The 12616-nt window shown below is 42.9% G+C and overlaps 1 protein-coding gene across 2 annotated transcripts in view; it reads left to right on the forward strand.

Moving 5' to 3' along the window:
- Srgap1 (SLIT-ROBO Rho GTPase activating protein 1) overlaps positions 1 to 12616 on the forward strand; it is a 268720-nt gene that overhangs the window by 233675 nt on the left and 22429 nt on the right. For both annotated transcript variants that reach the window (XM_021204901.2, XM_021204903.2), the window contains exons 16-17: positions 9068 to 9173; positions 11971 to 12195. In XM_021204901.2, coding sequence (XP_021060560.1) covers positions 9068 to 9173; positions 11971 to 12195 — 331 coding nt within the window. The remainder of the gene's footprint in view (positions 1 to 9067; positions 9174 to 11970; positions 12196 to 12616) is intronic.

Below are 12616 nucleotides of genomic sequence, written 5' to 3' on the forward strand. Positions count from 1 at the left end.
TGTGTGTGTGTGTGTGTGTGTGTGTGTGTGTCTGTGTGTGTGTGTCTGTGTGTCTGTGTCTGCCTGCTTCATCTGTGTCTGAGGTTCTGTGTATGTGAATGCAGAGCGAGACACCTGAGACCTGAACTCAGGTCCTCTGCAAGAGCAGTAGGTCCTCTTACACCCTCTCCCCCCACCCCGAGCCGTTCTTCCAGCCCCATGGCTTTTGAACTCTCGCAGACACTGCATGTTATAGCTATTAGAAATTGTCTGCCTTTTCTGACATACACTGTAGCTTGCTCTCTGGTTGCCCCTTTATTTGAAGTCATAGAATTGCGTTCTTAGGATTTCCTTGATCTATGAAAATGCCGAATAGCTGAATATCTGATAGCAAAGCTTCCTAACACTTTCTTTTTCTTTTTCTTTTTCTTTTATTATCTTTAATCTTTTTTTTTTTTACAGTCCAGTCGTTATCCCCCTCCCGTTCTGCCCTCCCACAGTTCCTCATCCCATTCCTCCTCCCCCTGTCTCCAAGAGGATGTCCCCACCTCACCTCCACACCCCACCAGACCTCCCCACTCCCTGGGGCCTCAATCCTCTTGAGAGTTAGGTGCATCTTCTCTCACTGAAGCCAGACCAGGCCTCTGCTCTATGTGTCAGGGGCCTCATACCAGCTAGTGTATGCTGCCTGGTTGGTGGCTCAATCTCTGAGAGATCTACGGCTCTGGGTTAATTGAGACTACTGGTCTTCCTATGGGGAAGCCCTCTTCCTCCGCTTCTTCTGGCCTTTCCCTAATTTCAACCCCAGGGTACTGACTTCAGTCCATTAATGAAGACGCAGGTTCTCTTCTGTGCTCAGAATGATAGGATGGCAGATCAGGGATGACGAATTCCTTGTTGTTTATAAGAAATGCTAGCTTATTTTAAGTGTTGCTGTTTAACACAAGGAGAAAGCAGGGGTTTTGCTCACGGGAGTCAGCCCATTCACAGCTGGTCACAGAGGTTGCTGTGACTGGTTAGCTCTGACCTGGGGAAGCTAAGTAACTTGGGTGAGGGTGTGGCGGAGATCTCCCTAACTGTATTAGCATATACCTCTGCTTTCTCTTTCCCTTTTACTCACGCACACAGCTGACCCATGCCTTGCTTCAGGTAGTATGAACCTCGGAGTACCATATAAAAACACAGGATTTTCTATGTCCACTCTTTGCTCCCAATAATGACACAGCGACTTTTATATTTATCCATAGGCTTCTAGAATCATAGCTGGGCAGATTCTGAGCTATTCTAACCTGACAGTGCTGGCCTTAGACCACTTCCCAGGCACGTGGCCCCATCACCTGCCATCTTTGTCTTGCTCTGGGCACCTCCTTCATTAGCGACTCTCCAGATCCCATCTGAGTCCCTGTCTCTCTAGCTGAAGCCCCACCTTCTGCTCTCCTGCCCAGCTATAGGCTATCCTGCTCTTTATTTGACCAATCAGGAGGTGATGAACAACAACATTTCTCAAAATACTGAGTCACAACCAAGTCTGCACTGCAACCCGCTGTCTGGGTCCAGAAATCAGCATTTGAATGCACAGTGCTTAAAAATGTCCCCCACCAATGCCTTGATACTGGTAATGGGCTCTGGAAATCAAACATACATGTGTGCCTGCTTTTAGACATTCATGTGTGCCTGCTTTTAGAGTTCCTTCATGTGTGTGGTCACCACAAGTTTTCCTTTCCGTGCCTTTATGCCTAAGGAGAAACTTCTGTCTTGTGGTTTCTTATTTGTATCCTGGCAGATGGCCACTTTAGCAAAGTGTGCCACAGAAGAACCAACCACTATGAGGGGACAGTGGCCATTTGGGCTTTTCCTCCAGTAGCTCAAGCTTTGTGGCATCTTTTGCACAAGTGTTCATAGAGCTATCTGTCACCCTGCGGTACTGTGAAGTTGAGACCCTGGCATGAGAGCTCTGAGGTGCTAGGAAGTGTCTTTGCACGCATGACCAAGATTGGATGTGAGCTGCTTTTACCTAACTGCATGTGGTCTTAGATTGTGGGAACAAAACCCAGCTTAGAAGAAATCCAAACTAAGAACTGATTTTCCTGACACTTCCCATGTAAAGAATAAAAGATCCATCTTTATGTCCAGCATGGCTGAAGGCCCATGAATGCCAGACTAAGAGCATACGTTAATCAGTGTGTTGGCGGCAACCACAGATTCTGCCACGCTAGCTGCATTCCGGAGAGTAGGTGGGCTGTTTGTAGGAGAGCTGAGCTCCTATAGGCTATGCACACAAGCCTTCTGTGCAGCCCTCCAGGAGACCTCCAGGAGACCTCCAGGCATCCATTGTAGGGCTGAGGCCTTGGTGCAGATGAATTTGCAGCTACTGCGGAACACCAACAATAACTCTTTCATTCTGATCTATGTGTACCGTAGTTTGTGACATACATTTGCATTGCATAATTCTTTTCCTAATTTTTTATTATTTAAATGCATCTTATATGTCAAACATGAATAATAATATTTAGTATTTTGTGAGTCAAATAATTTGTTCAACTTTTATATTGATATCCTTTCATACCCTAAAAATGTCATTAATAAATATTTAATACTGTCCATAGCTGGATCCTATATCTAATGTTGAATACTAAATTGTTTCAAAACATACAAAATATTCTTTAGGAATTAAACATAGTAAAAGAACATAAAACATTAAAAATGAATCATTAAGAAATAGATTCAAAAGCCCTTATGATACCACCTGACATAGTGAGAGTGTATTTAAAAGACATTATATATCTGTGTACATTGTCTAACAATCAGTTTACTTTAAAAAATTATCAGTGTTTCTAGGAGAGAAATTATCAGTAAGTATATTTTAAAAATTTCAAAATAGCAAAAACTCTTTGAAGTTAAACATTAAGAGAATGTTAATTTTAAGCACACTGAGAAAAATTATCAATAATATTTCCATGATGTTTGTAGAACATGATTTTAATATTTTCAACTGTTAGTATTCAACAAACAGAATAGTTATTTTAAGATATACTTCATTGTTATGTCTTCCTTTTCATTTCTGATTTAATTAATTTGAATAGTGTCTCTGTGCCCTCTGGTTAGGCTGGCTAAAGGTTTATCCAACTTGTTGATTTTCTCGAAGAACCAGCTCCTGGTTTTGTTGGTTCTTTGTGTAGTTCTTTTGTTTCTATTTGGTTTATTTCCTGCCATCGACTCCTGTTGGGCACATTTGCTTCTTTGTGTTCTAGAGCTTTCAGGCGTACTATCAAGCTACGAGTGTAAGCTCTCTCCAGTTTCTTTTTGGAGGCACTTAGAGCTATGAGTTTTCCTCTTAGCACTGCTTTCATTGTGTCCCATAAGTTTTGGTATGATATGTCATCATTTTCATTAAATTCTTAAAAAGCCTTTAATTTCTTTATTTCTTCCTTGACCAAGTTATCATTGAGTAGAGCATTGTTCAGCTTCCATGTATATGTGTGCTTCCTGTTGTTTTTGTTGGTATTTAAAACCAGCCTTAGTCCATGGTGATCTGATAGGGTGTATGGGATTATTTCAGTCTTCTTGTATCTGTTGAGGTCTGTTTTGTGACCAATTATATGGTCAATTTTGGAGATGGTACCATGAGGTGCTGAGAAGAAGGTATATTCTTTTGCTTTAGGATGAAATTTCTATAAATATCTGTTAGCTCCATTTGGTTCATAACTTCTGTGAGTTTCACTGTGCCTCTGTTTAGTTTCTCTTTCCAGGATCTGTCCATTGCTGAGAGTGGGGTGTTGAAGTCTCCCACTATTATTGTGTGGGGTACGATATGTGCTTTGAGCTTTACTAGAGTTTCTTTTATGAATGTGGATGCCCTTGCATTTGGAGCACAGATGTTCAGAATTGAGAGTTCATCTTGGTAGATTTTTTTCCTTTAACCAGTATGAAGTGTTTTTCCTTATCTTTTTTGTGTTTTTTGTTTTGTTTTGTTTTTTTGATAACTTTTGGTTGAGAGTTGATTTTATTCAATATTAGAATGGCTAATCCAGCTTGTTTCTTGGGACCATTTGCTTGGAGAATTGTATTCCAACCTTTTACTCTGACATAGTGTCTGCTTTTATCACTGAGGTAAGATTCCTGTATGCAGCAAAATGCTGGGTCCTATTTACTTATTCAATCTGTTAGTCTGTGTCTTTTGGGGGAAATTGAGTCCATTGATGTTAAGAGATATTAAGGAAAAATGATTATTACTTCCTGTTATTTTTGTTGTTAGAGGTGGAATTATGTTTGTGTAGCTATCTTCTTTGGGGTTTGTTGAAAGATTACTTTCTTGCTTTTTTTCTAGGGTGTAGTTTCCTTCTTGGAGTTTTCCATCTATTATCCTTTGTAGAGATGGATTTATGGAAAGATATTATGTAAATTTGGTTTTGTCATGGAATATCTTGTTTTCTCCGTCTATAGTAATTAAGATTTTGCTGGGTATAGTAGCCTGGGCTGGCATTTGTGTTCTCTTAGGGTCTGTATGACATCTGCCCAGGATCTTCTGGCTTTCATAGTCTGTGGAGAGAAGTCTGGTGTAATTCTGCCTTTATATGTTACTTGTCCTTTTTCCCTTACTGCTTTTAATATTCTTTCTTTGTTTAGTGCATTTGGTGTTTTGATCATTATTTGACGGGAGGAATTTCTTTTCTGGTCCAGTCAGTCCATTTGGAGTCCTGTAGGCTTCTTGTGTGTTCATGGGCATCTCTTTCTTTGGGTTGGGGAAGTTTTCTTCTGTAATCTGATGAAGGTGTTCACTGCCCCTTTAAGGTGGGAATCTTCCCTCTCTTCTCTACCTGTTATCCTCAGGTTTGGTCTTCACACTGTGCTCTGGATTTCCTGGATGTTTTGGGTTAGGAGCTTTTTGCCTTTTGCATTTTCTTTGACTGTTGTGTCAATGTTTTCTATGGTATCTTCTGCACCTGAGATTCTCTCTTCTACCTCTTGTATTCTGTTGCTGATGCTTGCATCTATGACTCCTGATCTCTTTCCTAGGTTTCTAACTCCAGAGTTGTCTCCCTTTGTGATTTCTTTATTGTTTCTATTTCTATTTTTAGATCCTGGATGGTTTTGTTCATTTCCTTTGCCTGTTTAATTGTGTTTTCCTGTAATTCTTTAAGGAATTTTTGTGTTTCCTCTTTAAGGGCTTCTAGCTGTTTACCTGTGTTCTCCTGTGTTTCTTTAAGCAAGTTATTTATGTCCTGCTTAAAGTCCTCTATCACCATCACGAGAAGTGATTTCGATCCAATCTTGCTTTTCTGTATGATCATATACCCAGGACTTACCATGGTAAGAGAATTGGGTTCTGATGAAGCCAGGTAACTTTGGTTTCTGTTGCTTATGTTCTTAAGCTTGCCTCTTACCATTTTATTATCTCTAGTGCTGCCCGTCCTCACTATATCTGATTGAAGCCTGTTCTTTCTGTGATCCTGGTTGTATCAGAACTCCTCAGACTTCAGCTGTCTCTGTGATCCTGTGATTCTAGGATCCTGTAATACTGAGATCCTAGGTGTGTCAGAGCTCCTGGGAGTGGAGCTTCTTCCGAGTGTTGTGGGACTGGCTGCAGAGTTTGAGCCCAGGTCTGCTCAGACGGGATGGAACCTGTGCCACTCACTGTTCAGGTTGAATTCCTGGGTGCCTGGGTCCTACTGGTCCCAGTTACTCCCGGTGTTGGGGCAGATGTTGTGTCCTCCTCGCCTCTGATCCTATGATCTTGGGTGTGTTAGGACTCCTGGGAGTGGAGCTTCCAATGGGTGTTGTGGGACTGGCTGCGGAGTTCGTGCCCAGGGTCTGCTCAGGGCAGCAACCCGGAAGGGCTGCATTGCAAATCTAATTTGTCATCTTTTTTTGAAGTCTCTTTGATCCCAACAGCTGCTCATTTCTAAACCTTGCATTTGTACCCTATGGGCTCCCTGGTTATTTCTTTCTCTCTCTCTCTCTCTCTCTCTCTCTCTCTCTCTCTCTCTCTTAAAACTTTTAAATGATTTATTATGTTTTTTTTTATTCGCATTGGTGTCTTGTATGTCTGTGTGAAGTGTTGGATTTCCTGGAACTGGAGTTCCAGACAGTTAGGAGCTGCAATGTGGGTGCTGGAAATTGAACCTGGGTCCTCTGGAAGAGCAGCCAGCACTCTCACCAACTGAGCCATCTCTCCATCCCCAGTTATTTTTCTTTTATAGTGAAATACAGACATGAAATTCACTTTCTTTGGATGTGGGGTAAAAGTTAAATGTATCCACTGCACTGCAGATCTATCCTAGCTGTTCCCAAACAGAAATTTTGTAGCCATCAGACAACAGCTGCATCCCTGAGGCCCTTGCAGCTCTGCTTTGTGAAGTGGTCCAATCTAGGTATCTCATCTAAATGGAGTGGTGTCTATGGGGCTCATCCCCGGAATGACCTTCCTCTTTAAGGCCAAGGAATATTCCTTGGCGTGTCTATAGCATGCTGTGCTTCTCCATTCGCCTGCCTAACCAAATCTGGCTTGCGCCCACTTTTTGACTAATATGAGTCCATGTCACTGTGAATTTCATGTAAATTTTGAAACTGCCTTCAAGAAGAGACCAAGTTTAGAACAGAGATTAAAAGCAAGAGGTTCTTAACATCAAACTAAAGCTCCCAGAAGCTGTGGCCCGCCCCTGCCTCACCTCCCGCTTCAGGAGCTCGGACAGACATTAGAATGCTAACCCAGTGACAGCCATTTATATTGTTTCCTCCTGTTCTGTTTGCTTTCAGCTCTAATCTAAGACCCCCAAGCTTGCTTTAAGTTGCTAAATTTCCATCCCATCCCATATATTAAACCTTAGCCTTAAAAAAAAAAAAAAAAAAGGAATTAGCTTAGAGACTCAAAGGATTTAACTCTTGTAATCCCCAAAATCCTCAAATAAAAAGTGGCGTATGGGGCTGGTGAGATGACTCTGTGATTAAGAGCACTGACTGCTCTTCCAGAGGTCCTGAATTCAAATCACTAGTTCAAATCCCAACAACCATATGGTGGCTCACAGCCATCTGTAAAGAGAAACAAATAAAAAAAATTAAAAAACAAAAAACAAAAAACAAAAACAAAACCTATGGGCTGGAGCAAGCGGGGCCTGGAACAGAGCAAGAGGGAAATGGGAAGGGGGAAAAAAAGTGGCATATGACCTTTCTTGGTTTCATCAGAACCCACAGGTGCCTTTACATGTAGCCCGCAGAGGTAAGAGGTCACTGCCAGTCAGGGAGCCAGTCTGTCTTTATTGCCTCCATGGGTGTAGTAAACGTTGTAACACAGGTCCTCAGTGACTTGCAGACCTCAGTTCTCCTCACTCTAAGTATTTCCTTCTTCCTCTCCACCCAGCGTGGCTCCCAGGTCCCACCCCAGGTTGTTGCAGGAGGCAAACTGCCTACTCCTGGCTTCTGTCCTGACCCTATGGGGACTGCGTGGGTGACAATACTGACAGCTTCATTTCTGCATTCTTGTGACCTGAATTTATGTACCCGCTTAACACTGAAAAATAATAAGTATATTACATCTTTTCTTTCCCCAGAAGAAATAATCGAGACCACAGCTTGGAAAATATATTAAATTTATATGCAGTAGATGTTATTCCCCCAATATTCACGGTGGATTTTTTTCTTTCTATTTCAAAATACATTACAAATAAGTGAAATAAGTGAAATGTACCATATCCAATTCACAATAACCACAGTCATGTTATTAGTTACTGATTTGGGCTAAAAGAATAAACATGTTACAGGGATGCTAATCACATGATGATACTTTCAACGTCCCAGGTGGGGAGTTTCTGAACTGTTTTCTGGGAGACAAGCTGGCTTCACTTCCAGCTGAGGTGTACTTAATCGTGATAAATTATGTGCTGTTCGGCAGGCTCCTCTGTGGCAGAGCAAAAATATTTGTATATTTTTCATATCTTTTTCAGCCTGATGGAGGGCAAAGCAAAATGCCCACTTTGATAATAAGTAGAAAGCAGCTTGCGTCAGCACTCAAAATCCCAGGAAAATAAGCTTAGTCTGAGTAGTTAGAGCCATCGTTTCCAGCCTGGACTGCATAAAGGAATACCAGCCATTTTGAAAACCTCCCCCATGTGACCCCAAGTCAAGGTTGAACACCACAAGTTAATTTGAAAGGGGATCTGGATGGGATTGCGGTCCCCCATGTGAGAAATGGTGAGGGGAAATGAGTGGTGCAGTAATCTGCAGTGGGAACACCAGAGAGAAAGTGAAGCCCCGGGGTCGCCATGTTGGAAGTGACAGTTATTACCTCAAGCCTGGGTGAGGCTGCCATTGACGAATAGGAAGCAGCCTTAAGGGAAGCCTGTGGTGTGGCATCAGCAGCTTAGGACAGAGTGGAATCCAGCGGTAGCTCTAGAGGGGTGAAGGACAACAGACCATAGTACAAAATCACAGGAAAGCTTCAGAGTTATCTCAAAATATTGATATTCATGGATGGATGGATGGATGGATGGATGGATGGATAGATGGATGGATGGATGGATGGATAGATAGATAGATAGATAGATAGATAGATAGATAGATAGATAGATACTGTGCATATATAGATATATCCCAGAAATCTGGCTTAGTTCACATATAGCAAGAAGGCGTTGGGACCATATGAGTGGCAAAATTTAGTGCTCAAAACGAGGGAGAGAAGTGGTTTCTAAATTTACAAGGACTCTAGATTACTCAAGGCTAAGACATCACATAAAATAAACCAGTGTGGTACATACCTGTTACCCCAGCGCTTGTGAAACAAAGGCCAGTGGATTTTCAGTTTGAGGTCATTGGGGTTACATAAAGAGAACCTGTCTCTAAAGTAGGTAGAGAAAGAGGAGAACACAGTTAAGGGGTAAGTAAGTAAGTAATACGGGTAAGCTCAGGGGCATCAGTGGACAGGGATGGGTCAGAGGAAATACTACTGCCTCTGGGGGAGGTGGCACATGAGTGACTGCTTCCAGCGATGGTCAAGGTGTTGCTGCTGATGCTGGGGTGTATCCCTGTAAGGGATGCTGCAATGAACTGCTCTGTGCCCCAAGGGGACTCTGAACATATCATCCTCTGTCTTCAGGAATAGATAACCTCTATGAGAGGGCGCTCCACATCCGCAAGCTCCTCCTGACCTTGCCCAGGTCGGTCCTTATCGTGATGAGATACCTGTTTGCCTTCCTCAATCAGTAAGTACACCTCCTTGCTCTGCCAAAATGCCCGCCTGTATCCTCTGTGTTCTTGGATCCGGTCAAATGTGTACTAAGTTCCGTTCATCAGCAGAGTCGAAGGGAAAGTGATTGAGTGTAGACAGAAGGAACATTTTTTTTTCCTCCAGAAATCAAGGTCTTTCTATGATGCATGAATAGTCTACTCCAAATAGAGAAACTGTAGCTGGTCATAAATGTAAAGTATCCAAATTACTGCTATAAATAACACTTTCGAGTGAAATATGTGTTTTTCCAAGATCCATCCTAAGCACGTGTCATAAGTGGTTTTTATCAAAATGATGTAAAACCACCTTGTCCTAGAAAAAAAAAAATCTGTCATTTTTTTTAAACATTGTAGTCAGGGATGGAGGGGAATTGTAGATGACTTAGACATCAATCCAAAAGTAGAATTTTCACAAATTTGCTGTAATGAGACCTTGTCAAGAAGAAAATAGACATAATACAGTCTCTACTATGATACAAGAATTTTTAAAAGTCACTATATCGTTTTGAAAGAAACTTAACTTTTGAGAGGGCAGTGTTGTTTCCAGTTGCTTTGCTAGCTGCTGCGTGGGATCCATTGTAGACCCTTCTCCCTCGTATCCTATCCAAAAGTCTTCTGCTTTGCCACCTTTCAGTTACACGGCTAGAAGTTCATGATTTCAGCCATTTGGACAGAAGTGCTGCCTTAAAAGGGCGTGAACTGTGGATGCTACCCGTCACTACCTGTGGCTAAGCCTGATCACCCAGGCAGTTGTCGGAGCTGAGGAAGAGCTCCATCTTTACCTCAGAATGAATGCTTCCCCTCCCCCAACTGCTGTGGATGCTGAGGCCCAACAGTGCTGTTCTCACTGTGAGCCAGCGACCCACAATGACGAGGAAAGCAGTGTCCAACCAAAAATGTCATCGAAGCCTGAATGTAATGCTTCATGAAGCTCGAGCAAATGGCTAACACCTCGTGAGTCAGGCAGCTAGTGCTGCCTTTAGTGCCCAAAGATGCCCACACTAACCTACAGGGCCCCACCTCAGCCCAAGATGCTCGACACAGGAATCCTGAAAAGAGAGATTAGCTGTTCTTTTCTGCTATAAAATCAAAACTTAGAAATCATCTTTTTTTTTAAATCAAGTTTATGTTCTTCAAGCCAGGAGAAAATAAAGACCTAGAAGGATTGAGCCTGATCCTTCCCACTGAGCCCAGGTGTGAATTTTGAAATTTGGATGATTTTTATTCTAAATCTCATTTCTTCCCCAACCCCATGTTTCAAAGTCATCTGTCACTCAGTTGCCTGGTGGTATTGTGTGAAGCTTTTGGGGGGATGGGGTGGGGAGATGTTGTATATTTGAGAAATGGCAGAAGGGAGGGACATATGGTACCTGTGGAGAGCGCTCTTTGCATTTTCCACTCTCCCTCTCTGGACTATCTTATCTCCACTCAGGGCTAAAGGGCTGTGTCAGGTTGTGTCTTGGACACACTGTGTCTGTCACGACCTCACAAAGGCTGCTGCGGGTCCTTTTTCCCTCTCCTTGTCTACTCACCTGCCGTTTACATTTCCTTTTGTGGCTGACATTCTATACACCAAGAGAACACCTCAGAACTCTCTGAAGAGTTGAAGATTCCCTGGGTGTTAGAGGCCAGGCATTAAAGAGCAAGCTCGCTTGGAGTCGCCTGTGACGCGGTTTCATGAATATCTGTAATATCGAGTTTAGAAACCAGTAGTAGACAGCCAGGAGTGCCCCCAGGGCTTTCCCACCTGAAATACAATAAGAGAATTAAGGGTTTCCTCCTTTGTCTCCAGCTTTCCATGTCTTTTTGTGGCAAGGGTTGTCACCTAGTGGTGGTAAGCACACAGCAGCAGGTTTTTTAACCTGCAGTTGTGCTTTGCCTCCTCAAAGAAAAGATGTTTTTTGTTTTTATTCTAGTTTCTTTTTAATGTTTTTTTTGGGGGGGTATGAATAAAAACTAAGATAGTTTTGAATGGTATGGTGAATTTAAAGATATTACCCTGAGGCTTTATGGGAGTTGTACCGTACAGATTCACAGGTTCACTGCACTATGAGCCTTGCATCAATCTTTGCAAGTGGAGCTCGTCTGCTTCATCCTTAGCTCTATTGGGGTTGAGGTTGTTTTAAACTCACGACTTTAGGAAACGCCTCTCACTCACCCAAAGAGGATGTGTGTTACCCTCATGTCCGAGCTAGTGGAACATAGTCCTCCTACTCTATTTGGGGTCCAGTGAGCCAGCTCTAAGTATGATGGGTATTAATTTTTTTTCTCTAACGATAAAAGACAAATAAAATTGTTTAATCCAATTTTCAAAATATGAGGTCAGGGCGCTGGAGAGGCGGCTGGTGGCCAAGTGTGTGCACTTGTCTTCTGAAGGCTGAGTTCAAATCTCAACGCCCACCGTAGATGGCTCACAACCACCTGTAACTCCAGCTCCAGGGGACCTGACACCTCTTCTATCCTCCACAGGGCACCTGTACCCTCATGTGCACATGCACACAAACACACATACATACTTTTTTTTTTTAGAAATAAATTCAAATTATGGCCAGGGGGGAGTGGCACTCACCTTGAATCCCAGTACTGTGGCGGCAGAGGGATCTCTGTGAGTTGGAGGACAGCGTGGTCTACAGAGCCAGTTCTAGGACAGCCGGGTCTACATAGAGAAAATAAAATAAAATAAATAAATAAAGATCAGAGTACTTAGTATCCTGTTAAGCGCTTTGTTTCCCCAAACCGTCTGTTACAAGCTGCTTCCCCTTCCTTTTGCAGCCTCTCCCAGTACAGTGACGAGAACATGATGGACCCTTACAATCTGGCCATTTGCTTCGGCCCAACACTGATGCCGGTTCCGGAGATACAGGATCAAGTGTCTTGCCAGGCACATGTGAATGAAATTGTGAAGACCATCATCATCCATCACGAGACCATTTTCCCAGATGCGAAAGAACTGGATGGCCCCGTGTATGAGAAATGTATGGCCGGAGGCGACTACTGGTGAGTCCAAGAACGGAGCCCTCCATCTCAGGGACACACAGTTCCTGACTGAATTATAAAAGTGAACTACCAGGGGGTTTAAAGTGCTTACAGCACCCACACTGTCTGCCTGTAACCCCAGTGCCAAGGCAAGAGAGTCTCAGCAGCTCGCTGGGCACCCCACCTCTGCAAACAGTGACCTCCACGTTCAGTTAGAGAGACTGCTTCAAGAAATAAGGGAGGAGCAATCCAGTAAGACACTGGTCTCGGACTCTAACGTCTACATACCCAGGCATGAGCCAGTACACCAGCATACACACGTATACACACACACGCACACACACACATACACACAAATAAATAAATAAATAAAATTAACTGCCCATGAACTACAAAAGGTTAATTTTTAAAAAGGAAAAATAAGCGGGGTGTGGTGGCGCAC

Source organism: Mus pahari, chromosome 9 (assembly GCF_900095145.1).
Source record: "Mus pahari chromosome 9, PAHARI_EIJ_v1.1, whole genome shotgun sequence".
Lineage (NCBI taxonomy): Eukaryota > Metazoa > Chordata > Mammalia > Rodentia > Muridae > Mus > Mus pahari.